Here is a 25512-nt window from a genome sequence, read left to right as displayed (position 1 = left end):
CATTAATTTTGTTGCCCCCCTCACAAGATCCGGTGTTCGGTGTTTGCCTACAGCCAGTGACCTTATATATTTAAGGTGTGCTCTAGCCTGTTTGGCCTGTGTTCTTTGCAGCCATCCACCCGACTTGCTTGAAGTTGCAAGCCATTTGAAATGGATGAAAGACAGAAGTTGACCGTGGCTTCTACCTGGAAGTTTAATCCTCAAGCGGTATTATTCCTCTTGCACATTCTACACTATCTTTAATAGACAATTTGCTAATCGATTGGCTTGGTGGTTTTGATATCCAGATTCTTGAAATAAGAGACAATCTTAAGTATGACAGCTTCCACATACCAAATGCTTTTCCCGAACCAAAAAGGAAAAGGAGAAGGAGACGAAATCTTTTCTCACAAATATTATCTAAAGGAACATCGAAGATACAGGGATATCCTGTAGATATGAACAGCCGGGCGATGTGAGAGATGTCCTTTTAGGTGTTAAGGAATGACCACCCTGACTGGGTCACTGCAGGTCTTTATCGTTGACAGCAGCGGGACCGCCGAAAAAATTTCCGCTCTCGGTCAACTACTAGCGTCTTTTATTGACGAGGAGAAGGACAATGATTTGCTAGAGGTATTTCTCGCGCTACTTTTCAATGTTGATCAACATGCATGGGGTAGTTATTCATTAATAACCTTGTGGCAGAGGCCCAAAATCACCCGCATTGTTGCACCTCCGTCAATGGAGGAGCGGGGTTTCGAATCAAGCTCAGAAAATGATGAAGCTTCCCTCATGGAAACGCCTAGTGATGTGCAAGAAGAGATTCCAATGTCGCTCCCAGGCAAACATTGGGAATCGAAAGCCGGCGGGGTAGAATGCTTTTTAAGGCTGCCATATGATGTGTTGGCTGAAGTTGCTGATGCAACGGGAGCACATATTGATTTGGAGGCGGAAAATAAGCGAATTCGAGTAGCAAGTATCGTTCCCGCACGAGTTGAAGACGCTGTTCATAAGCTCGATAATCTGGATAGGGCTATAGTAAGTAAAGACTGTCAAGCTGGTTATCTCTTCTTTCCCTTTCTCTTATCCTACGGTGTGAACTGGAAGTGAGCAAGGCTGACTCTCGGTCGCCAAATAATAGTCCCTTGCAACATCGTCTCATGTTGAGAATATGCTACATGTGACTGACAGTAAAGATTTCACTTTGAGATTGCGTACTTACGCGAGTCTGAACCATCTGGCTCTCCGACGGCTTCTCGTTGACCCACGTGTCAAGGGAGCAACCCAGTTTGAGAAAATGTATGCGACAGTCATAGAATTTCCAAATTCAGAAAACAAAACCAGCGAGATGCCCAAAAATATTGCTGCTCCTCCACGACCCACGCTGCTCCGAAAAGGGCGCCCAACCATCTGGTCTGATTTTCTGTTTGCGGAACTCGGGGATGTTGATAATCTCCCGGATACCCCTTCAACTGCTGAAGCCACCACTCGCCACGGAGCACAGTGTTACCAGACCTATTCAGCCCCTCGTATTACGTTATCGGAGGAGACGGAAGGAGATAAACATCCATTTCTTAGCCGTGAAAAAGTGTCACTCGTTGATAAGTGGGTTGCCGATGGCTTCGAAGCCGGGGTTGTGGGACCTTCATGTTCTGGGCCGAATATTCTACGTGCTTATGATTCTTCACCAGAACCAACTCCGCCACTACTTGCTGCCCCCGGCCTTAAAAAACGTGTAGCCATGGTTACTAGCTCTGCAGGCTCCTTGCATCAAACTCGAGAGCCGCACTCCTTTGGCGTCAAGGCCCCAATGCCTGTGTCCATTGGATCAAATCTAACCGGCGCTGAGGCCTCTCAGCCAAATCTATCTACCACTCAGTGTGAGCTCAACGCACAATCAAACGCTCTGAGGAGTTCGAAGACGAAAGTATCTGAGTTGATCGATACCTCGTATGCTTCTGATACCATCGCCGCTGCTGTCCCAACGCTGGCATTCGACCAGGCGCCCCTTGTTCCCGCTTGTCCCAGCCAAGCCACGTTTTCGCCTGACAAGCCAGACCTCCCAAACGCAGCACTGATTAATAATTCTGTGCCACTACCCACATCTTCCGAATTGGTCATCATCTCTCATATGACTGGTACAGAAAGAAGAGATTCGACTCTTTCCAGTTTTAACTTGGAAACGAGCTTTAGGTTTCTGAATCCAGACCTTGGTCTACAAGGGGCTGGGTTTCTACAAAGGCCCATACAAAGTCAGAACGTGGAACGACCTGGCCAGGACCTGGCGAAGATTGCAGACGGAAATAAAGAAGGCCATTCCCTGGACAACCCAGATCAAAATGTCGGTGGGGTTCAACGTCGCTGTTCCCGCTCTAAATGTGAAATGCTATCCTCTGATCATATCGTAGAGCGTTTGCAACCTGTCAGTGAAGTGGAGACGAGGGTCTTCTGTAAAATAATGAGGCAACACTCTTCAAATATCGGGAGCGGGCGCAGTTCAAAAGCAAGTCGAAAGGCTAAAAAAAAGGCCGCAATTGCGGAAGCCTGGGGAACTCCTGTTCCTACAGGGCGCTCTGCATCCGCCAAACGGGCAGAGTCACCGGAATATAGTAAGTGGCAGAGAGAACAATTGGCAGAACCGAGAGCTAGTGAGAATAATCGCATAGCTGATCTTTACACTGCCCTGAACCCTCTTCTCGCCGCAGCACAATGCTTCAGCGGCATAGTCTCGCTTGAAATCCAGTTTGGGTTAATTTTGATACATAATGTACCCAAAATTTATGTCGACAAGGCGATTGATGTGAAGACATGGGAAAAACTGTTTCGACCACAGCATGGCCTTCGAGGGCCGGGCACGAAATTCATGAATTTACTCACCTCGTCCGGCGCAGACATTGACTATATGCTTGATTTGAAAAACGACTCTCGCCATAGTTTGTTTTCGCGAAATCCGTCCGTTCGCTTTGTAAGCTATGAGTTTCATTGCCAGACCAAGAACAACCAACCGATTGTGATTAATGTCAACGAGACCGGGATGACTGTTGTTACCAGGCCTGAGATTGTTCTCGGAGCGGTGAACGTACACTTTCCACAGCAAATTTGGGATATGAGGGTTGTTATCAAGGGGGCGCAGGAATATGCTCCGGGGGTTGATAAGGAGATCGATTGTGCCGTGGAGGCCCTCATTTCCAACCTCTATGTCTATCCTGGTAGAGCAAAGGTCTTATTGTTCACCCGACTTGACAACTTTGACATCCTCCATATTACAAAGGTCTTCATGCGGCGAACAACTCGTCATCGTTGCCTCGAAGACGTGAGGAACGTGAAGTACAACCCGCAAGCACAACCATGGAGTGAAAATCATTGTAACCTGCCATCCAACATGACAAGTGCTTCCTCGTCAGAGCGAGGCTTATACCTGCAAATTACGGAAGTACAGAATTTGCTCCTTGGTCGGATGGCGACCGATAAGACTTTGATTCGTGCTCGCGCTCTTAGCCCTGATGAAATGGTTGATAATTCGAGACTGTGGTACGAAGCGTGCATTGTTAGCCCAGCCGTTGACAAGGTATTGGAGTCAAACAGAAGCCTTCCTGTGGGTGCATGTGTATGGGATTGGCAACCAGCGGACCTGATGGGAATTGACGCTAATATCATGACCGAATACCCGTCTGAAACCAAGCGAAGGGTTGGGTCTAATGGCTTGGCCAGTATGTACCGGGTTGCGTCCCAAGTTCCAGTGCATATTGATGGGGTAGGGTGGGCTAATTCATGGCCTACTGCTGAAGCAAGAACAAGCTTTCCAGCTTCAAGTGCCACCGCCGCGTCCAACCTCGCTGTTGCAGCTGATCCCAATGTGGGGATCGCTGAGCCGCTTAGGGACATGGAGGGGCGTATGCTCCAGGAAGGGGTTGACTGCTTGGAAAGCATTAGCGGCAGAGATACAGGGGATGTAGGAGAATTTTGGTAGATGTCTGTGACGCAATGGACCTTGTGTCTTGACGAGGAACTAACCAACCACGTCGAGATCTTGCAGCAGGCTCTAGCACGACGTCGCTTTGTTGACAAGTTAATCAATGCTTTGCTTGCTCTTTTTTCGCCAGCTTTCTGTTAGCTATGCCTAAGGTCTGAATTGATGGTGATTGTGAAATTGAATCATTACCATCATTCATGCCACTCAATCAATATTAATCCCTGAATTGTTTTGCTTCTTTAAAACACACCCATTTAAGCACATGCATTGTAACTATTAAATAACCATATCAAGCCTCAAAGAAGTTCAACGAACAGTTGAACTACTCATGATTTTGTGCACATGGGTCAATAATTTTCGCAGCCTAACTATCATTCCCTAGGTTGTCACCACCCTGCTTCAACCACACCATGCGTGCATCCACAGCTGTTTTACGAACATCCCTCTTCGGGTCATCGAGTATGCATTTCAGGCCTATGAGGACGCGATTTTTAAATGGGAGTAAAGCTGATGGCTTTGCGACTCCACCTCCTTCGGCTGGCTGTGGTAGCGCTAGGATGAGGAGACATTGGAGGGCACGCAGGCGGGCTTCTGGGGTATTCGAGATGGCCTGGTTATAACCGCCCCTGCTGATATCAGTGGCCGTTGTTCCCGCAGCTTGCAGCAATCTCGTAACTAGATCTTCCAGGTAACCGATTTTGTCAATCACATGAACACCGCTTTCACGAATGACTACAGCGAGTGTTTCGAGTGTGGCTGTTCTGATTGGCTGGGAATCGGTGCCTGTGAGATCTAAACTCTGGAGAAGAAGCGGGAGAAGCACTGAGAGCTGGGTCATTACAAGTGACGAGGGCACCGTGCGTAAAATGCCAGACAAAGCTGAAAGATATGCTTGCTTCCTATAAGCATGTCCAGATGAAGGTACTGCGCTATCACCCGCATACGTGGCAAGTGCACGAACCTTTTCAGAAATAAGCGGAACAACCGTAATGAATACGCGCTGTTTCGCAAGTAGGCGGATGTTAGCGCCATTCTCAGTACACAAGACATCGTCCGCACTTAGCAACATGCGAAAGCCTTCAGATGACGCTCCCCGTACAAGGGGATCCGAGGATGCGAGTAATTCCACGAGAGACGAGAGAATTCGGGGAGTTTCTGGAGGAAGTCTTGATATGATAGCTTTCGAGATCCAAAATATTGTCCGAATTAAACCTGAAGTAGCCTTTCCTTGTTCTTGCGACGCCGGCATTAAGGAGAATAGAATTCTGGAGGCTATCTCCAAGTTGGGAGTAGGCAGAAATTTGTTAATGAGCAGTGCCAGGTGCCTAACAAGCCCAAACTGAATGGGGGAGCTATCCTCGGACGTAGCAAGCAGCGCGATCTTTCTGAGCAAACCCGCCATGTCATGTGTCAGACTAATACCATTCTTCGGGAGCCCTGCAAGAAGATATGTCGACAAAATCATAGTTTGTCTCTGGGATACTGTCGAATTTTCGTGTAAAGGGACCGTAGGGAATTGGTCATGTTCCACAAATAAACGGTACACATTGTCGCAAACCTCCTGATGTTTGTGGTGTGGCAGGGAGCGGACGATAAGATTGCAAAGACGACCAAGTGTATCAAGAACGGTAGAATCTCTTAGAAGCGATGTCTGTTCGTCCCGAAGGGCTGCCAATGCGGCCTTTTGACATAAGTTGCGGACAATCCCCTCGTAATACAATTCCATATGGGGATCGTTCTCCAGACCCTTTCGGTCCATCGCATACAAAATAGTCATCAATATGGACCTGGGATATGCCGGTGTGCTCGAATTTCCAGGAGTAAGGATAGTCTCCAACTTAGCCAACAGTGCAGTAACAAGAGTGTAGAACACATCTTGGTCAATAGCGACCTGTGCAAGGTTCTCCAAAGTGCCGAGATACTTGGAAGTCGGGGTATTATTAGACTTCGGAAGATTGGCTATGAAAGCTGGAATTGTTATGTTTATGAGCAGTGCCGGCTTGTGTTTCGAGATCTCTGCGAGGGTGCCAACAACTTCTTGTCTTGTTTGGCGTTCAATGGACGGTTTGTTCAGCAATATATCGCCAAGATCTTGCACATACATCCCGACCTCATTGTCCTGGAGAAAATCTCGGAGGATACAAATTTGTAACACTCCGCGAAGCGCTACCTTCAGCAGTGCTAATTCATCCTTCCCAGAACCCATTAAGGCCTGACTAAACATCCTGATAAGCTGGTCTCGAAACTCTGAGAGCGGGTTGTCAGGTGTTTCAGCAGGGCCCGCAGCAATCCACGTACCAAAATTAGTAATGGCGGAGTCAAATAGCCCAACCAGAGCATCTAGTAAACCACGCCGCTTTGATACCCCGTCGGCATTCTGATAATTCGCAAGCAGCGGAGGAATCGCGCCTTGCGAAATCAATCGAAATGCTGGGGAGGAAACAGATGAGAGTGACGCTAATATTCGCTGGGCAGGTTTCGCTTGCTTTTGAAGAGGTTCCCGCAACTGCTCATTGCATTCTTGTAAAATGGGTTTCAAATAATGGGCTAGAAATGACCGGTTTCCTGCTTTGGAGTGGGAGGAGAGCCTCTTTGATAATGATTGCAGGACTTGCAAAGACTCTTCAGCAAGGACGTCTTCCTGCGCGTTGAGGATTTCGAATTTCAACGAATCCCAGATAGTGATGGAGTATCGCGTTAAAACTGAAGGTTCGTACGAGAGAATACAAGCTTTTAGGGCGTTCAAAGAATCCCTCTACCCCGAAGTTAGAAGACTTCGGAAAAATGGTAGGCATCTGGTACCTTCACGTTGCTTGAATTTGAGTCAAGTTTATCGAGTAAGGTTGGAAATGCATGGGAAGCGAAGGCTTGGTTCGAGGCAAGACAATCTTGGAGACGGTCCTTTAAATCTTGGGCCGTGATTTTGTAAGGGTCATTTGGATGCGACCTGAACGTCACAGGAAAGTATCTGTATACGGAATCGAAGAGAGTCTTTCAAGGAGATTTAGCAATATTCCGTTTGGAAATAAGGGGTGCCATACTTCCGCATGACCAGATATGTCCCACTCTACCATCACGACCCTAAGGATGGAAAACACAAGCATGAGGTTTCGTGGATCCCTTTCTCCATCCATGAGCTTAACCATACCGACAAGGGACTCGTCTTTCATGTCTCGAAGAGCTGTCGACAGTTAGTCCCAGCGGTGTTTTGCAGGCGACAGAATGCCGAGGTACCTTCTCGATGCCCGAGCATCAGCTCGTTGAGAAGCTGAAGAAACTGAAAACGCTGAGACTGTGAGCGTTTTTGGAGATTTGAGCCATGCTGAAAAAGCCTGTTCGTATATTAGCGGACTGATGGTCGGACAGCGGGAGGAGCGGCTAAAAGAGAGGGTTCACGGGAGAAACCTGGCTGGTAACGACGTAATTACCCTCGAGCAATCAATTGTGCTATATTCTTATCCAAGCGGTTAAGGCTCTGTAGTGACTTTAAGCCCGCAATGGCACCCTCGTCTTCAATCCGCTCGCAATAGAAGGTTGCCAAAACTTGGATCTGTTGGCGGGAGAGGAAATTAGACGGGAGCGCCCTTATCACTGCTGTTAGATACGAGACAGCTTTGCCCCGTATAATGGAGTCCTCGTCATTAATGTATTCGCCTAGTGATTGCACGACGCCGATCAGGGTTGCTTGTTTTGTGACCAGTTCTGGTCTGGATCAGCCGTGGAAACGCGACAGCAGAGCAGGAATGAAGCGTACTTTGCGCAGTTATGTCGGCGAGTCGAATTGACTCGGCTTTGTCAGATTCAGTCAGTAATAGGAATTCCTGTAGTTCGGCCATTCTCCTTCAAAAGTTTTGTTATTCCCCGCGAATCAACCCTTGGTAAGAATCGGCGTCAGGAAAAAGTGAGGGGCGGTATCACTTATCGATAACGAGTCAACCACCGAGCAGTGGCTCTGGTTGTGCTCTATACTCCTTGTGGCGAATGTATATTCTTACTGGTATGCAGAAGTTGTACTCCGTACTCCTACAATACATACATACTTACATACGGAGTACTTACGAAGTGCAAAGGTTACATAAATCATCTACGGAGTACTTCGTACATTGGACTTAGAATTGTAATACTGCGTACGGAGTACCATGCCAAGATTTCTAATGCTTTTTGAGAGAACCTACTCCGTATTGTGCTCTGTACTTTATACAGTGTAACTACAGTACAGAGTACTCTGTACAGGGCACATTACTTCGTACAAGAGTTGCAACTCGAACAAAGACCATATTTTTGGCTTCCCGCCCGCAAGTGTTTTCATTGCGTCATAACCTCTCCATTTGTGCTTTGCATAGTTATGTTCTCATCACACCAGCTTCTTTAAACAAATTACATGTTATAACCATGAAGTTCTTTGTGTATATGATATTCAAACTCTTTATGGTGATATCTGTGTCGAGCCGACGGATCCTCCGAACTGAATCTTTTGAACCAAGTCGACTGATTCCGAAAAACCATATCGACGACGAGCAGTCCAAGAAAATCATGCACCAATTCCCGATCACTATGGAAGACCTGGCGGATATACCTCACGTCTCCAATCAAGGGCCTAGTCAAAGCGGGTTTCCGGATCTTGCCCACGATAGTCCTCTCATATCGGATATCCTTAGCAAAACTAGGGAAGTCAATATTTTCGCCTCCTTAACGCGCGAATTTGAATATCTTTCCAATCAGCTTGAGAACAAGTCGAAGAATGCAATAGTTCTGGCACCGACGAATATCGCCATAGAGAATCTATCACACAAACCTTGGGAAAGCACTAGGCACTATGTCAATTTCGGAGAAAGGGAAGCTTACGTGGGGAAGAATGGCGAGGAAAGAGCCGCCGATAATCTCAAGACGTTTGTCGAAGCTCATATAATACCTTCTAAAACATGGTCTGAAGAAAAGGAGGCGTCAACTTTGGCAGGTCAAAAATTGATTTGGCGAAAGGACGAAACTGGAAAATCCTACGTAGGTCCCATTCGATAAAATCTCACCAGCTAGCCCAATTTTTGTACTGATAAGGGCCTTCCGGGCCCCCCCCGGGGGGTTTGGTTTGGGTTCGAACTAACTTTGTTGAATTAGATTTATCCCGGCCACATTGGAGTCAAAAGAATTGCCGGCCAAGTTTCCAACGGTGAGGTTTGGATCTTGGACGGTGTGATCGAGCATCCACAGCCAGAAATTAGAAATTCAGCGGAAAGGAAACTGACGCCCACATCGTAAGAAGCTGATCATAGCAAACCTCATGCAAGGCACCACCTTTTATTATTATATGGTGTATATTATCCCTGAACAGACGGAATTGGAAATTGCTATATTGCTACTATCTATTCTTGTATGCACCTAAGTGGACGATACCCTTTGGAGGAGGCGGTCCTCAATTCCATCAAGAATACAATGGTGATCCATGACCTCTAAGTTCTCTGCTTCGGCCAAGAACATCTTATCTGGATCTTGTCCAGGACCGAACGGGTTAACTGCAGCGGCAGGATTATTCGGCCCCATTTGGTGCATCATCTGTCCAGCGGCTGAAAGAACAAACACGTTAACTTCCAATGATATCTCCCATAAACCAAGAACCGTACATCTGTGGAAGCGGGAAGTCGGACTCACCATGATCACTCCCAAAGATGAAACCAAAAACAGGTTGCAGTCCGAACAAGTTAAGAAAGTACCAAGAAAGACTAGACACCCATCTCACATCGAGATCACGAGTCATGACCCCCGATTGCAGCATCGACTTGAACCGAATAGTCAATGGGAACGGCATTTTCACTATGCTCAGTTGAATATGAGTTTGTTGCCAAAGAAGGCTAAGAATGTCGTTCAAGACATGAAGACATACGTATAACGAAGCCCGAAAAAAACGCATTGATCCACCCCATAATAAGGGTCTGCGGTATCATCATAGCCATATTCCCTTTCATCATACCCATCATCGCGTCCATACCGGCTGGATCCGTCATAGGATTTGGGGGTCCCTTGCCTCGCGCATCAGGGTCTTTCAGGAAGACGCCGCTTTGATACGAGCAGATAAGGTAGGCCTTTCGGGCGCTAAGGGAAGAAGGTGTAAGGACAGCAGAAGCGTTATTGCGGAGGTTAACCCCACGGAGCAGCGCCAGACGCTCACGGTACTCTGCAAGGCTTGCTGCCGGTTTTGGCGGAGTTGCCATCAGTACGGTGGCATAGTGGCGAAGGATACCAGTTAATATCTAATCGCATGAGGAATTAAACAATCCCATTAGCTGAGATAATCATCACACCCCTGGGGGTTAAGAAGTGAACATACCATGACAATAGTAATAGGGATTAGGATCCAGTAACTCCACAGATGAACATTAGTTCTGTTCGCAGCAAGCAGAAGACATTACTCACAACAATGCTGGATCCCGGAGAATCATTTGCTCAGAGCTCTGAGACACCATTGCGACTGGCAATCGAGTAATGTCCAGGCCAGGAAATGTTGCAGTCCCAATGGCAAAATCACAAATGCCAAAGCGACCAGTGCTCTGTGTAATCAATGGAATAACATACCACCTGGTAACATAAGTATGAACTGATGCAGGTACAGAGGACAGCCACAGTGTATGCCCATTACATTCCTTTGCCAAGACATTTGAAGAATGGAATACAGGGTACGGTACGCTATGGAGTACTCCGTACGGAGTACTCCGTAGTGAAGGGAAAGATTATCCGGTAATTTTTATGCGGATTGCAATTTTACCCTGTTAAACGGAGTACTCTGTACTCCATACTTTGAAGGTATAGAGGCACAACATCACAGTCCTCACCCAAACTATGGAAATAACTTATACAGAGTACTTGGCATTCGATAGATTATTATATTTTGTTGCAGATGGGCAGACTGTACTCTATACTCTGTACTCTGTACTCCATAACTACTAGGCAGCTGAAAGCAAAAACAACAGATTGGAAGGTACTGTGTGATGTTCATCATTTCCAGCACATACATGAGGAGATAGTCCAGCGTGTACTTTATATATGAAGACAGGATATATTAGCTGCATAAAGGAAGGAGTAATATGCTTGCGTGGAGATTTCCTTCATTCGTATCTGGCTGTACGGGAGACGAACTGCACTGTAATGATCACCACTGTGTAGAGCTAACTGTTTTGGGAAAATCAGAAGGCCAGCTGGAGGTTTGCACTCCAAAGGAAGACCTTGGATAACAGCATAGGTTTCCCACTCTCCTTGCCTGAACTATTCTGCTGCTATCAAGACTGTTGTTTCCTTACTACCAAGGCTCCTAAACTGGCCATATTGGACAGATATATGATTTATACAAATGGCCACCAGCCTGCCCAAGGTCCCTATATACTCCCTCAATGGTATGGTTGGTCTAACGCTCCTGACTATCGCTAGAATCAGGAGCACTCCTCAGGATATTTGGCTTATTTTAATTGTCCTAGAATTGAAGAGCACCACCGATGATGCTATCGCGCCGTATCTCACCTCGCTGCCGAATCCATACACCTTTGTTGAAAATAATTCGAAGTCCAACATAAGACTACTATTAGGCTATGGTGCCGTGAGCATCGCAGCTGTTTCTTTTTATATCGACTATACCAAAGGCTGGGAGGCTACAAAACCATGGATCCTCCCGGCAGTAATTGCGTACTTTGTGCTGAACCTTGCGCTGACTCTCTGGATCTGGGGAGTGGAAGGTGGTCAGATTTTTGAGGGATCGGGGGATGAAATTGAAAGAGTAAGGCTCACCCTGGTTCTTGACTTGGGCAAATCTACACTACTAACACTGCTCATCTACACAGCTTCGCATTTGCTCTTCGACCAAAAAGCATTCTCCCTTATATCATCTTCACATTCATCATACCTCATCTTTAAGCAATATGCCGCAAGAGAAAACAGCTGTGGCGCCATTCACACAATGGTTTTCTGGAGATGGTACATTTCATTGTGAAGCATTCAGGCAGTGGCTTGCAGCTGAGATTGGCATCCCATGGTCAGCTCCTAGAAGCAAATTGAATATGTAACAAGAAAGCGAGGAAGCAAATCAATAGCTAGGGGTTCTAGGGCTCTTTTTTGTTTTTATCTGCAAAATATGAAAAATGACATCCACAAAGTCATGCTTTTTAGCATAATTCCTGCTCTTGTCCTTGCATGCCTTTTGCTTCCCCAATCTAATTGAACAATGTATTGCTGTGTTCTCTGAGGTCTCTTTTGTGATAAGGATTATTACCTAGGTGCTAATGCCTGTGTATCTTGGAAGCCGAAGTGGTGAGGAATGGGAATGATTATTCAAGCGCCGTCCCTGTAGAAGTTTGAGTGCCAATAACAAGGGGCACTCGCGTTTGAATAATAAGTCAATTACAAGAATGTCATGCAAAATCACCTTTTATATGCCAACCTGGACAATCTCCACTCAAAACATAACATCTCACCCTGATGGCGTGCTGACACCTTCAAGTGTGCCAGGTTTCTCAACCGCATCGGCTGGATGGACATCATCAACTCTTCGATTTTGCACAAGGCGCTGCAAAAGATGTTAGATGAGCTTGGGGTTTGAAAGAACAAGGAGAAGTACCAAAAGATTGCGCAGCAAAACCACATTTGTTACTTTCCCAATTGCAGGTACATATATGGATGCCTTATCCTTGACATCTGGGTTAAAATTCTATAAAAAAGAGTAAGCAATTGGGTTCCTGTCTTAAAACAGACTGCATATTAGGAAACCAAGGGGTCCCTGACTTCCTCCTACCTTTTGGCTAGAGAAGTTTATGCAGACAGCTCCGGGTCTCAGTAGGCTGGTATTAAACTTGAATGAATCCCCCGGTACTCCGGTTATAACAACATCACAGTGCGGCACCGCGTCTTCCAACGTCCATCCATCCATATCAACAACTTCATGTCGCCGTTTTTTTATGCCTTCCCCTCGAGTAAACTGCTGGATACCAGTGATATCCGCACTGTAGACACGCGCGCCGTCATTGGCCAGTAAAGCTGCAAGGGGGCGACCCACGACTTCAGATCGATTCACGACGCAAATTGTATGGCCAAACAGTCTGTTTCCATATGGTAGGATTGTGTTGTAAATTTGTAGATATTCAAGAATTTTAATCACAGCGAGGGGGGTGCAGGGTAGGAGGGACTTTTGCCGCTGAGGGCCCGGCTTAGGGTCCAAAAATCGTATGTTTTGATACATATTAAAAATGTATCGGTGACTGAGCCCTTCAACATCCTTCGAGATGTCTACAAGCTGCTGCACGTATTGATCTTGTCTGTTATTGAAAATTGGATAATAGACAATAATCCCGTCAACGTCAGGGTCTAAGTTGGCAGCGAGAATGGTCTCCTCTATGTCATCACGATGCACTTCACGGAGAGAGTAGCGGAATCCACTGCAGAATTTATTCAGTAAAGGTTGTTTGGTTGCCATATAAAGAATTGAAGGAGGTATGGGAAACCTATAGACACGGTGGTATAGTTGCTTACTTTTCTTTACAAGTCTTTTCTGTCCAATTTGCATACATGCGCGCTGCCGGGTCAGAATTTGCCAGTAAGCCGACAAGGTGGGGTGGCTTCTCAAGGGCTTTGCGGCCCTCCAGCACCTCCTCGAGTAAACCTTTTGCAACATTTCCAGACAAGACAACCTTGCATGAAGCAGGAATTGATTCAGGATCGGTTGCCATGGTTTTAAAGGTCATCGAATACTGTCAATGGATTGCAATCCGTCTGCAGCTTTTGTGGGAATAAGAGGTCATGTCGCTTTATATTGCAATTGTATGATTGCAAAACAAACTTTTCTGAAGTAGTTGTGTTGGTGGCCCTACGTCCAGTGCTGTGACACCATCATATTTGTCTACGTCAAGCCAGCGGCCCCAATATTGGGCCTGATAAGTTGCAGTACATTGGAATTTAGTTTATTTCATTTTACTACCTTAGAATAAGGATACTCACATTCGGCGCACAATGGTTTCCTTTTGAGCCAAATAAAATTATCAACAGAAAGTGGACATTGGAATTCAGTTTTATGGTTGCTACAATACAAAAGGAAAACCATTCAAGGATAGAAATTTGGTCAAGTATGAGGCGTCAGCTAAAGAAACAGTTTGTTTGAGGATTGTACATGAGCTACCCTTCTATACACTCGAGAAAAACGGGTTGACATCATTTTACGAGAAGCTCTTGTTGAATGCGACGATGATATCCTTGAGTTGGGCCTCCAAGTCCTTGCTGAGCTGCCCTTCCTTGTCGATCTTCTCCAGCACCTCCGCCTCGTTGGCCTTTAAGTGGGCTAAGAAATCAGCCTCCCATTGCAAAATCTTCTTGACAGGGATAGAATCAAGATGGCCATTGACGCCAGCGTAGATCAAGGGGACCATCTCGTTCACCGCCATTGGAGAATATTGTTTCTGTTTAAGCAATTCTGTCAAGCGCTCACCACGATTGAGAGTCTGCTTAGTTGAAGCATCTAAGTCGGAACCGAATTGAGCGAAAGCGGCGACTTCACGATACTGGGCCAAGAACAATTTCAGAGAGCCTGCGACTTGTTTCATAGCCTTAAGTTGGGCGGACGAGCCGACACGGGAAACAGACAACCCAACGTTAATAGCAGGTCGGATACCCTTGTAGAACAATTCTGACTCCAAGAAAATCTGGCCATCGGTGATAGAAATGACGTTAGTTGGGATGTACGCTGATACGTCACCACCCTGGGTCTCGATAACAGGGAGCGCAGTGAGGGATCCGCCGCCATGTTTGTCGTTGAGTTTGGCAGCGCGCTCCAATAGCCGAGAGTGAAGATAGAAAACACTAAATGGATGTCAGAAGTGCCACACAGCAGTCTGGATCAATGAACTGCTTACTCTCCAGGGTAGGCTTCACGACCTGGGGGTCGACGGAGCAAGAGAGACATTTGACGGTATGCAACAGCTTGTTTCGACAAGTCGTCATAGATGATCAAAGCATGCCTTCCGTTATCACGGAACCATTCACCCATAGCACAACCAGTGAAGGGCGCAATGTACTGAAGAGGAGCGGCCTCAGAAGCGGTAGCAGCAACAACAATACAGTATTTCATGGCATCATTCTCTTCCAATGTCTTAACAAGCTGAGCAACGGTCGAGCGTTTCTGACCGACAGCAACATAGACACAGTATAACTTCTTGGTTTCATCAGAACTGTTGTTCCATCGTTTCTGGTTCAACATAGCATCCAAGGCAACAGCAGTCTTTCCGGTTTGACGATCACCGATGATCAACTCACGCTGACCACGGCCAATGGGAACCATGGAGTCCACACTCTTAAGGCCGGTCTGAACAGGTTGGTTAACTGATTTGCGAGGCAAAATGCCAGGCGCTTTGAGCTGAGCCCGACGTTTTTCAGTAGTCTTGATGGGACCTTTTCCATCAATTGGATTACCAAGAGCATCAACAACACGCCCCAGCATTTCAGGACCAACAGGGACGTCAACCTAACAAGTTATTAGATACTTAACGTATCTTAAGGCTCCAGTTCCACTTACAATCTCGCCGGTTCGTTTGACAGTTTCGCCTTCTTTGACAAGACGATCGGAGCCGAAAAGAACAACACCAACTTGGCCAGCTTCCAAGTTCATGCACATTCCTTTCACGCCGGATGCGAATCTAAAAGGGGGAAAAGGAAAATATGGTGAGGAATTTGCTTTCAGGAATGATAGCTAAACTTACTCGACAAGTTCTTCAGCCTGAACATTAGTCATTCCATGAACACGAGCGATACCGTCACTGGTTTTAGACAATTAGTACATTTCCAATCCTAAGCTGAGTCCAGTCTAGAACATGAACTGGAAGAGATATCAAGGCCGATATTGGGCGGCAAAATGGTCTCATACCCAACAGATAGAACTCTGCCAGTCTCGGCAAGGCCGGCCTCCTCCTGGACTCCACGAATCCTTTGTTCGAGGATAGAGGATACCTCAGTAGGCGCAGCCTTGGCCTCGGCAGCATATGAACGAACTTGCTTTGACACAGATGCCAAAGGGCTCGGGGTACCGGCTCGGACCTGTAGCATTCGAAATCAAGAATTGTCAGTTTTATCAAGATAAGTACACATATATTAGAAAAAGAAAAAGAAAACACGTTCAATGACTCTACAATGCTTCAATTGACCTCCATAAATGCCACTTTTGATACAATTTGAAGCAATTGGAGATGTGCCGATGAAGGTGTAGAACTTTGTGATGAGAATTTCTTACCGTTGCGATCCTTCCTGTGGCAGAAACTGCCGTAACTGTGCGGCTGGACTGCCGTAAGGCGTTTCTAAACATTGTGACGAGTATCAGATAGGAGTAGAGATGAGGTGTTGAGTAGGGAGAAGGTGACTGGGGCCAGAATGGCTGAAGAGAAAGGATTGTGGATGTTCGAAGACATAAGGTGTGTCGTCTGGGGAGCAACTGAAAATAAGCTAGTGGAAAATTGTCGTTGCCGAGACGAGGCGCCTTCACCTCTACAGCGTATTTTTCATTCCGGGTAACAATATTACAGAGTCCACCAATAATTATCGTTCACCTGTGTATGTATGTACTCCGTACCAGACATATATATACATTATACTCCATACAAACAGGTTTACAGTACAGAGTAGTCATCAGGAGTCAAGTTTATCCTTCTGACAGAACATATGACCGTTTGTGATTAAAGCAGAAACTGTTTTGCATTTAACATTAGCTCTGCTTGATAAATATGACGGGAGAGGTTGGAATTTTTGATGTGTCTGGAGGATGGCTTGATCAATCTAGCGGGTTTATTTTGGTTGTGAAGGTAAATTTTACAATGGAAATTATAGTAGCAGTTGGTAATTAATACATAAGTGAACCCGCCATGTTACCTTGAAGTAACCACCAACCCTTTGGGTTGGATCTGCATCTTTCCTCGGCTATGCAAGGAACTTGGTTAGAGCCGCATATTTGAGAGGGCTTTGATGGGGAGAAACTACGAGAGGATTTGGGTGCATTTCGTTATAACCAAGTAATGGCGTGATGATCGAGCGAAGAATCCTTTTTGAGGGAGAGCAGTAACCACTATGTTTTGGTCAGAACTCCGGAACTCCAAACAACATTTGCTAGGATTCAGAGTCATGGAACCGATAGCTGTCAAAGAATGTAAAATGACGCAAAGGCGGCATGGTTTAATTTGAATACTCAATACGGAGTATGTGGAACATAATACTCAGCAAGCGTTCCACGTCGCATGCTAACCCGAACGCTTGGGAGGTGTCAAATGTGAGTAGTTGCCGATACAAATAGTTATTTTTGCGGCGCCTTGGGAGAAAGTCCTTTTTTCGATATGTTAAACCTAGCCACTTCCACTTCCACTGCTTTATCAATACGGGCTTTCAATGCCGGGCGATACCCAAGAGAAAAGAGGACCTCAAGCCAGACAAAGAATGGAGCAAGGAAGAACGCTTGAACGAGATTGTCAAGTAAAGCTGGGGCGCGCCCTTCAAAGACTCCGTGCCCTACGAATTGGGCAATCCATGCTACGGCCTGAACGGCGAGAGACCAATAAATCGCTGTATTCCCGTGGGTGCTGCTGAGATGGTTTACGAATGCAGTACCCGCCAGGAGGAGCGGCGCAAGAAGAGCACCGGCTACCGGCTCCATCAGGATGTATAAAATGGTATAAACAACACCGGCAACAGTGGCAAGGTTTGGGGGGAAACTCTCAATAGCGACAGCTTCTGGGACAGGGAACAAAGGCTGTGCAAGAGTCCCCTGATTGAAATACCATGTGTCAGCTGTGATCTAGAAGGAATGTCCAGAGATTGACTTACCAGGAGCAGCATACAAAGCATTATGACGGGAACACAAATAATGTGAATTACAACATTGACCTGATTACTCAGTTAACAGGAATACCTCTGCCAAAAAAAAAAAAAAAGGCTACACTTACAGGGTTATGGTGATATGAGCCATACTGTTGGAGTTTCTATTAGTCAATTGGCCATAATTTACATTTGAGATTTCAAAAATACTTACAAATCTGAATTGCTTTTCAAGGTTCAAGAGCATTATGACTGAGATTTGGGCTGTCTCTCACAATATGGAGTATAAATATGATGATTGTGCCTAGGGTTGATGGAAATGGGTGAGTGTCAATGTTGTTGAGATGCCAACAATAGCTGTGGTAATCCCTCGAAACCAGGTAATCGGGGGTCTAGGTATTTCCGGTGACGATGGCAGCCCGCCCGACTTAATGTGTGCAACGCCCGAGGTAACTAACTAAAGACCCAAACTAACATGACAATTACCTGCCTGGAACGCTATATTATGTAACAAACAAGGTGCTGGAAGACCAAATCACCTAACTAGCTAGTCATGTGAAACTGATCATGTGATATGAATCTTGAGTGATCCTTGCTGGGATAGAGCGCCCAGGAATTTCCTCATTGATACAATTATTACTTCTATTCCTCTCTTTATGGTGGTGATAACACTATCTCTATATGTTAAACCCCCCATTGAAAGTATTTTCAGCTTTGGTACCCTTGTCAGTACAAATGTCTTTTCACAATCCTTGCTCAGATTGACAAGCTGTGAATGATTTCTTCCCTCTCTTTACAAGCCCAACACCCTTTCGGCCTTCGGAGTCTACAGTCACTCTGCAGAGTGCAAGTAAGGCTGATAGGAACCATCAGATTCCTCTCTTAGGGGTCTCGGGGCAAAGCTGATTACATTAATAGCTATTTCCAAACTGTGCCCACAAACCTGTGCTGCTTCACCCCCCTAAACCTGGCTTATCATGTTTTTCATCCACTTTTTGGAGCATGTTCTCACCCTCCATCCATCATTCTTTGGCTCTCATGTTAAAGAATATTTAACTCAGAAGCTGTTGGATGATGTGGAAGGCATCTGCACTGGAGATTATTATATAGTTTGTGTGATGGATACATACGACATATCTGAGGGACGGATCATCCCTGGTAGTGGTATGGCAGAATACACTATTATGTATCGAGCAATTGTGTGGAAACCCTTTAAGGGAGAAACAGTATGTCTACTCTTTACTGTTCATCACTTTTGTTGTATTTGCTGACTTGGACACACTCCAGGTGGATGCTATTGTCACATCTGTCAAGAATCAAGGTATTTTTGCAGAAGTTGGCCCTCTCACTGTCTTTGTATCCAAGCATGTATGTCTAGGCTTCTTGCTGAAGTCGCGCTTAATCATATACTAACAAGCCGAAGTTAATCCCTCCGGAGATCAAGTGGGATCCAGATGCTACTCCCCCGCAGTATACAGATAATGCGGACCAGGTAATTGAGAAGGGTACTAACTTGAGGATCAAATTAATCGGACTTCGAAATGACGTCCGAAATATGTTTGCGATTGGGAGCATCAAGGAGGATTATCTTGGGTTCGTCTCCACTTCCTCGCATGCTTTGTTCTTCTGCTGATCGTCTATTCTCATGATAGAACTTTGTAGTCTTTCTGAGGGATCCTGCTCGGGAAAATCACCAAAATCGTAAATGTTCCAAAAAAAAGGTTTAACAGCGTGGGTCAGCCGGCCGTATTCCTCCCATCGACAAAACGCGTACGGTCGTTGCCAATCCATTTCGGTATCACAGGAGATCCCGGGGAAATTCGGCGACAGCATATTAACAATCCAATCTGTGAGCTGAAACGCAAAGTGCCTTGTGGAAGGAAGGCCGGATTATACCTGACAAAGACTAGTATGAGATGTTGTTCGAGGCCTGAATCATGGCTCACTCACCCTTGAGCTTGTTTATCCATAAAGACAACAAACACTATTACAGATTTACTAGCAACAGGGAGGACCTAGAACCAAGAAAAAAACAAGAAACTACTTTGTAAAAATCAAACAACAAGTCCCTGGGATAACATGTAACTGATTCTGGAAGGTAATTTACCCTGTATACGGAGTAGTTACTTCACATATACATCTACTTTATACCTTCAATATTTGAGGTTCTTCTGCTCTGGAATAATTAAGCAATTCTTGCCGAACTATTCAAGAAAAGCCAACATCTAAGAATTTTGCTTCAGGTTTATGATGTAGGTTTTTAAAATTTTGAAAAGTATTATAGATCTTGTAGCATAACAAGAGAAGATCCAGAACAATTGGATAACTGAGCCTGAAGCCTAACAAGATAGAGGCATAAATCATTTTAGAGAAACTTAAAAGAAAGATAATATAATATAAGAAAGTGTTACAAGCAAGACAAGATGCAGAGAAGAGTATTATATTTTATAATATTATAGTACAAGATATTTGAGAAAAAGTATCACAGGTATTATCCAAAAAAATAATATGTACTCTGTAGTTTAGATTTTGATTGTGATTCTAATCTTATTCTAATTCTAGTTCTTATAGATTTGTTTTAATATGTTGTTAAACAATCTGATTCTATTCTGTTGGCTGGACTTCAATCTGATCCTGTCCATGAAACAGGAATTGGGACAGGGGCCAGGTTGGGAAATCCTGGAAACGGACACTACCCTAACCTTGAGTTCAGGGCAGTTGGGAAATCCTGACCTGTCCCAGTCTCAACAGTTAGTCTACTAGTGGCTCTTTCACTGCAAAACTCTTTTGGAGGATGGCTAAACATACCTACGCTGTAGGCGTATAGTTATTTCAAGCGAGAACCATTTTATTATACATATATAGGTCAATTACTCAACACTAATGAAAGGGAGATGCCAAAATATCATAGGGAAGCTGCGCCATATATAATAAATGTTACAATGAAGCAAGGAAGTCATCAGGTGTAGAACATATAGAACATGCGCCATAGTGTAAGTCCATTGATCTGTGCCACGTTGCAAATGCTCATATCTCCATTGAAAGGGGAAAAAATGCTGCCGCAGCCATACAAAAGGTTCATGTTCCGAACTTACACCTGACTTATTGATAAACTTGTCTAGATGCTATCAGTTCGAGCGCATGGGCTAATCACTGCCAAATGTAGCTCCAGGATCATCCCGTTTGGGAGGCCCGGCAGGCTGTATCTTGATGTTGCTATGACTGTAGTCTATTCGAAGGGGTCGGCCGTAAGGGGTTTTGGTGCTGAGGAGGGTGAAAGCTTTCCGGGCACTTTCAATATCAGTAAAGTCGGCGTGAACAAAACCTCTTGCTCGACCAGTGCGGCGGTCAACAGCAACGCGGACGTCGATGATATTATCAACATCCTTGAAAAGTTCATTAAGATCGCGATCAGTCATCTCGAATGGTATATTTCCAATGTATAACGTTCTCGTAGGAGGCTTTGTGGGGTCATGGTTCATAGGTTTGTCAAGCTCCACCCTGGCGAAATTGACCGCGAGGTGGCGGCCCTCAAAAAGCTGGCCATGCATAAGAGCGACTGCCTTTTCAGCAGTTTCCACATCGTGAAACTTCACGTAGCCGAATCTATAGTTAAATTATCTCGTTAGCCCTAGTCCTTTCAAGGGTAATAGAGATTATAGAACGGAGATGGACTTGAAACAATATAACTAGACCGCGAGGAATCTTACCCTTTGCTAACCCCACGATAATCGTATAGCAACCGTACTCCTTCAACTGGGCCACATTTGGAAAATTCATTTTTTAAGTCTCCAGCAGTTACATCGAAGAACAGGTTGCCAACGTAAATTGTAGATTTCGGCGCGATATATCCGTCGGGTTTCGGTCGCCTTATTGAGAAGCGTGGTTGGCCCACAGAACGAGAGTCAACAGGTGTTTCAGTAGCCTTCGCGGAGTCAAGTTCATCGGAAGTTGTCTGAGTAGCATTCACACGGCTCGAGTCACCAGAAAGGGACCCACTAGAAATGGCAAAACTAGATTCTTCGGAAGGTGTTCCATTCTCCTTTTTTTGCTGCTCTTGTGTGTAGGGAAGGGGAGTGTTAAGCTGCTCGGATTGAACTTTGCCACTAAGCCATCTCTGCTGGAAAGTGGCTGCAGTAATTATCCGATCCAATTTTGTTGAACGATGAGGAATTGTGGTAATAGTTCGAGATTTAGCAAGCTGTGAGTAAGGAGCACAGACAGCCCGACAAAGAGCATGCCTGAGAGAAAACCTAGAGATAATCTCGTCAGTAGATCGAGTACAAAACAAAAGGGGGGAAGGATTTTTAAACATTTTGATATTTGTTGGAGAACAAGTATTTGCTAGCAATCCAATCAATTTAGGAGGAAAATTGACAACCTCAAGCCAGAAATGAAATAATTGATATGATGAAGAAAAATCTTCGGTTTCTTGGAATGCCCACAGCTTGTCATGTGACATCAAAAAAAGTTCCAACCTTCCTTTTTACATCATGTCAAAGTTTACTCTGTAACTACGTAACTACTCCATACCGTACTCCGTACACCCCAACCAAAAAATGGTCTTGCAAAGTTTGGTAGTCAGAAAATGAAATTCGCTACAGGGTACAGAGTCCTCTGTACGGAGTACATAGTAGGGTTACTCTTGTATGAACTTTACACAAGGCTTATGGTGTGGTGCACAGTGCTTCTTTATTAAACTGTAAACATTCAATTGGTATGTTCTTGTATTGATTTCTACACAGTGAACTGTTTTAGAGCTACATCAGACACAGGGTTCTCGGCCAGCAACGAAAACTGTCTAGTACTAGGAACCCATAATAACAGTCCTAATGCTCTGTAGTTAAGTCTGCTTCCCATTACCATCCCAACTCAGCCTGAGAGTACAGGATAAGTCCTTTGCAAAGATATGGTCAATCTACATTGTTAGAAATTTTATCCACTGTGCAAAACATGCTCCTTGTAGCTTACTGAATCTCACATTTAGGTATCCAATTATACTCTTGTCCACTATTTGTTACAACTTCATCCCTTGACTACCTTTATCATTTGATGTCTGCCAACCAAATTGAATGGACTGGCCAATTCCAGGATCCACAATAACATTTACAATGACAACTTTCTCATTCTCCAAGAAACCTTCCCGTGTTGCCTTTTCCAATTCTTCCTCAGTCCTGGCAAAAAATCCCTTCCCCCCACACATAGCAGCTAAGTATTCATAGCGGGTATTGTAAAGGAGGCTTGTAGATCGAAGTCCCTTCTTGGTTTGAAAGGAAGGTCCATTGCTTATGCCGCTGCATCTTATTTGGTTCGTGAAAGTCTCCTTTTGCAACTTCCGCCATTCTTCTTCTGTCTTGGTATCCCCATGATATATGCCTGAATTGTTCATAACAAAGATCAATGCAGGAATCTGTTGCCGAGCAAGTGTTTCAATTTCCATGGCGCTAAACCCAAAGGCACTGTCGCCTTCAAATGCTACAATTTTTTTCTGCTTTTGGAGATTTTCACCAGTCGAAGATAGGTTATACGCAGCGTGAGCTGCGACAATGTACCCCAGGCCAACCCCCATGGTTGCATATGTTCCTGCATCAAGTCTCTGTCGTGGATGCTCCAGTTGAAAGAGAGAGCGAGAAATATCCATAGTGTTTGCGCCTTCGGAAACGTACACAATATCTCCTTCCTCAGCTGAGGATAGCGAATTGAATACTGTTCTAATGATATGGAACGCACGCTGAAACGTCAAAAACCCATTTGCAGGCGTTCGTTGGAGTGCTTGCCTTCGGGAATTATTTTCGTTTTTTATAGAAGAGACTTTAAGAAGCGACTTGTATGATTGGGAGGGGCTAGCGGATGGCGACCGATACTGCCAATTCGCGAGAGCTGCCAAAAGTTGTTCGACAACAAGGTCGACATCACCCACTAGCCCTAATTCTGCATCCCCGGCATTGCGACCAACCTCTTCGGCGTGGATATCCACTTGGATAATTCTCGCTGATGACGACCAGCGAGGCTCCTCTCCAAAGTGGAGGATCCAGTTCAAACGAGCTCCGAGGAGGAGGACAACATCTGCGTGCTTTAATGCTGTACTTCTTGCACTAGACGTATTTAAACGGTGGGTATCGGGCACCACCCCCTTGCCCATTGGGGTGGGTAAGAAAGGTATTTGGGTCTGTTCAATGAACTTGCAGATGGACACCTCTGCACGAGCATACGCAGAACCTTTCCCAATTACCACCAATGGCGCCCGTGCCAGTTTGAGAATTTCTGCCACTTTAAGGACCATCTCAGGATTAGCGCTTGATTTAGGCGGAGGTGGTAATCTTTGAACTGTAGACACAGAAAAAGGGGGTCGAGTCGATTTCGCCTGGATTAGATCTGCAGGAAGGTCAACGAAGGCCGGGCCCGGACGTCCGTACCAACACATCCGATATGCGTCTCGAACCGCGCCGCCGACGGCACCAAGCGAAGGTGGTCGGACTGCGAACTTTGTGTGCGGAGTGAGAAGAGAGATTGCATCCATTTCTTGAAATCCTCCCTTTGTAACACTGGTGGTTTCTGCAGAACCTGCAAGGACAACTAGGGGGAAGGCATTTGCGGATGCATTTCCGATCTAAATTCGTCCAGCTGCATCAGCAATACGATCGGAAAGAATGTCCGTTTGGCGATCTGCCTACCCCAGCCATTGCATGCAACACCCCAGGCCCACCCACAACAAGACAAATGCCTGGGCGGCCGGTTATATAACCATACGCACTGGCGGCATAGCTACATGCCTGCTCATTTCGAAATGCAATAAAACGTATGCCAAGGTTGATGGCTTCCTCTGCAATCTCAACGACAGGGATACCAACAATCCCAAAGATGACAGTCACCCCAATGTCATGGAGGGAGCGAGCAATTAGTTGCGCACCAGTTAGATGTTCCATTATTTTTGATTAGTATGGGTTGCTTAACTTGGTCGACAAACAAGGTGGTTGTTCATGGTGCCATCACACCCAGCAATTGGAACAGGTGATGAGGGTACAAAGTATCAGCTCCAGCATCAATGTATTTATGAAAACACTCCCGAGTACCCCGTAGACTTCATATGATGTGTTCTCCGGCTGATTGATTGATTGATTGATTATGTCATCCACCATCCCAGCCACTTTGTCAGCAGCTAACGTAATCCACCCCCGAGCGGGGTAGCAGACTACCTCATATTGTCGAGACATAATTTTTGAAATATCTCCACAACCGCCTTCCTATCCAGCTCACACAGTGGCTCAATCTGCTTGCCAGAGCTCAAGATATTACCCAATATCAAGAAAAGCATAGCAAGCAGCTAAACTATCTCTCAGATAAGTCTTCAGTCTCAAAATATTTACAATCACACAATCTAAATATAAACAGATATCAAAGCTATTAAGAAATTCTGATTAAACATGTTAGATAAGAATAGAAATCTAATATAAAGTACAATAAAAGCTCTACTAGACAGTGTAGAGTTATATATAAAGAAGATCAGAGATATATTAATAATATAAGAGTCAGCAGCTGAAATTACTATAATGAGAAAGATACAAAATAAGATAAGAAAGAATATAATTCAGATAAAAAATCTACTATCAGCTCTGAATAATAAGATATTAACATGAATATATACATAAGTAACTAAGAATTCTCAGACAATAATATCTACTTCCAGATCACAATCTACAATAGAATAATATAAAATTCTAGTAAAGCTAAAATGTAGAGAGTTG

At 45.1% G+C, this 25512-nt stretch overlaps 11 protein-coding genes across 12 annotated transcripts; 4 read left to right on the top strand and 7 right to left on the bottom strand.

Annotated features, from left to right (window-relative positions):
- Positions 1-129: 129 nt before the first annotated feature.
- CIMG_04315 (uncharacterized protein) lies at positions 130-4197 on the top strand. The gene is made up of 6 exons (XM_001244873.2): positions 130-207; positions 288-313; positions 406-454; positions 511-612; positions 685-1017; positions 1121-4197. The coding sequence occupies exons 1-6, from the start codon at positions 151-153 to the stop codon at positions 3947-3949; spliced, it is 3396 nt and encodes a 1131-aa protein (XP_001244874.2). The 5' UTR covers positions 130-150; the 3' UTR covers positions 3950-4197.
- CIMG_04314 lies at positions 4037-7848 on the bottom strand. Of its 2 annotated transcripts, XM_004445973.1 has the most exons (7): positions 7707-7848; positions 7381-7654; positions 7187-7284; positions 6994-7133; positions 6755-6943; positions 4794-6707; positions 4037-4578 (listed from the first exon to the last, which is right to left on the bottom strand). In XM_004445973.1, exons 1-7 carry the CDS (start codon positions 7786-7788, stop codon positions 4567-4569), a joined length of 2709 nt encoding a protein of 902 aa, XP_004446030.1. In that variant the 5' UTR covers positions 7789-7848; the 3' UTR covers positions 4037-4566. The 2 variants fall into 2 exon arrangements, with proteins under 2 accessions (XP_004446030.1, XP_004446029.1); XM_004445972.1 differs by having other exon boundaries at positions 4195-6707.
- A 344-nt stretch (positions 7849-8192) lies between these two features.
- Positions 8193-9314, top strand: CIMG_04313 (FAS1 domain-containing protein). The gene is made up of 2 exons (XM_001244871.2): positions 8193-8953; positions 9068-9314. Exons 1-2 carry the CDS (start codon positions 8345-8347, stop codon positions 9206-9208), a joined length of 750 nt encoding a protein of 249 aa, XP_001244872.1. The 5' UTR covers positions 8193-8344; the 3' UTR covers positions 9209-9314.
- Positions 9315-9328: 14 nt separating this feature from the next.
- On the bottom strand, positions 9329-10538 carry CIMG_04312 (uncharacterized protein; the record flags this gene model as incomplete). Its single annotated transcript, XM_001244870.2, has 5 exons — positions 10361-10538; positions 10275-10308; positions 9831-10197; positions 9599-9760; positions 9329-9513 (listed from the first exon to the last, which is right to left on the bottom strand). Exons 1-5 carry the CDS (start codon positions 10408-10410, stop codon positions 9329-9331), a joined length of 798 nt encoding a protein of 265 aa, XP_001244871.2. The 5' UTR covers positions 10411-10538.
- Positions 10539-11139: 601 nt separating this feature from the next.
- CIMG_04311 (signal peptidase complex component) lies at positions 11140-12203 on the top strand. Its single transcript, XM_001244869.2, has 3 exons — positions 11140-11334; positions 11416-11711; positions 11776-12203. The coding sequence occupies exons 1-3, from the start codon at positions 11292-11294 to the stop codon at positions 11995-11997; spliced, it is 561 nt and encodes a 186-aa protein (XP_001244870.2). The 5' UTR covers positions 11140-11291; the 3' UTR covers positions 11998-12203.
- On the bottom strand, positions 12001-13749 carry CIMG_04310 (methylenetetrahydrofolate dehydrogenase). Its single transcript, XM_001244868.2, has 4 exons — positions 13457-13749; positions 12723-13362; positions 12549-12638; positions 12001-12497 (listed from the first exon to the last, which is right to left on the bottom strand). The coding sequence occupies exons 1-4, from the start codon at positions 13666-13668 to the stop codon at positions 12402-12404; spliced, it is 1038 nt and encodes a 345-aa protein (XP_001244869.2). The 5' UTR covers positions 13669-13749; the 3' UTR covers positions 12001-12401.
- Positions 13750-13959: 210 nt separating this feature from the next.
- Positions 13960-16379, bottom strand: CIMG_04309 (ATP synthase subunit alpha, mitochondrial). The gene is made up of 6 exons (XM_001244867.2): positions 16200-16379; positions 15837-16006; positions 15673-15729; positions 15489-15609; positions 14830-15437; positions 13960-14776 (listed from the first exon to the last, which is right to left on the bottom strand). The coding sequence occupies exons 1-6, from the start codon at positions 16269-16271 to the stop codon at positions 14137-14139; spliced, it is 1668 nt and encodes a 555-aa protein (XP_001244868.1). The 5' UTR covers positions 16272-16379; the 3' UTR covers positions 13960-14136.
- Positions 16380-16981: 602 nt separating this feature from the next.
- On the bottom strand, positions 16982-18063 carry CIMG_04308 (uncharacterized protein). Its single transcript, XM_001244866.2, has 5 exons — positions 17982-18063; positions 17896-17919; positions 17777-17836; positions 17088-17717; positions 16982-17024 (listed from the first exon to the last, which is right to left on the bottom strand). Exons 1-4 carry the CDS (start codon positions 18012-18014, stop codon positions 17250-17252), a joined length of 585 nt encoding a protein of 194 aa, XP_001244867.1. The 5' UTR covers positions 18015-18063; the 3' UTR covers positions 16982-17024; positions 17088-17249.
- Positions 18064-18409: 346 nt separating this feature from the next.
- Positions 18410-19801, top strand: CIMG_04307 (RNA polymerase II subunit 7). The gene is made up of 4 exons (XM_001244865.2): positions 18410-18993; positions 19055-19135; positions 19191-19360; positions 19420-19801. Exons 1-4 carry the CDS (start codon positions 18745-18747, stop codon positions 19427-19429), a joined length of 510 nt encoding a protein of 169 aa, XP_001244866.2. The 5' UTR covers positions 18410-18744; the 3' UTR covers positions 19430-19801.
- A 508-nt stretch (positions 19802-20309) lies between these two features.
- Positions 20310-22146, bottom strand: CIMG_04306 (nucleic acid-binding protein). The gene is made up of 4 exons (XM_001244864.2): positions 22081-22146; positions 21478-22020; positions 20576-21373; positions 20310-20500 (listed from the first exon to the last, which is right to left on the bottom strand). Coding segments are annotated over exons 1-3 (1005 nt in total). The 5' UTR covers positions 22083-22146; the 3' UTR covers positions 20310-20500; positions 20576-20913.
- Positions 22147-22724: 578 nt separating this feature from the next.
- On the bottom strand, positions 22725-24819 carry CIMG_04305 (2-hydroxyphytanoyl-CoA lyase). Its single transcript, XM_001244863.2, has 2 exons — positions 24442-24819; positions 22725-24377 (listed from the first exon to the last, which is right to left on the bottom strand). Exons 1-2 carry the CDS (start codon positions 24691-24693, stop codon positions 22785-22787), a joined length of 1845 nt encoding a protein of 614 aa, XP_001244864.1. The 5' UTR covers positions 24694-24819; the 3' UTR covers positions 22725-22784.
- Positions 24820-25512: the final 693 nt, after the last annotated feature.

The sequence above is a fragment of the Coccidioides immitis genome (genome assembly GCF_000149335.2).
Source record: "Coccidioides immitis RS genomic scaffold supercont3.4, whole genome shotgun sequence".
NCBI lineage: Eukaryota > Fungi > Ascomycota > Eurotiomycetes > Onygenales > Onygenaceae > Coccidioides > Coccidioides immitis.
This window is presented reverse-complemented; position numbering and strand designations above follow the sequence as displayed.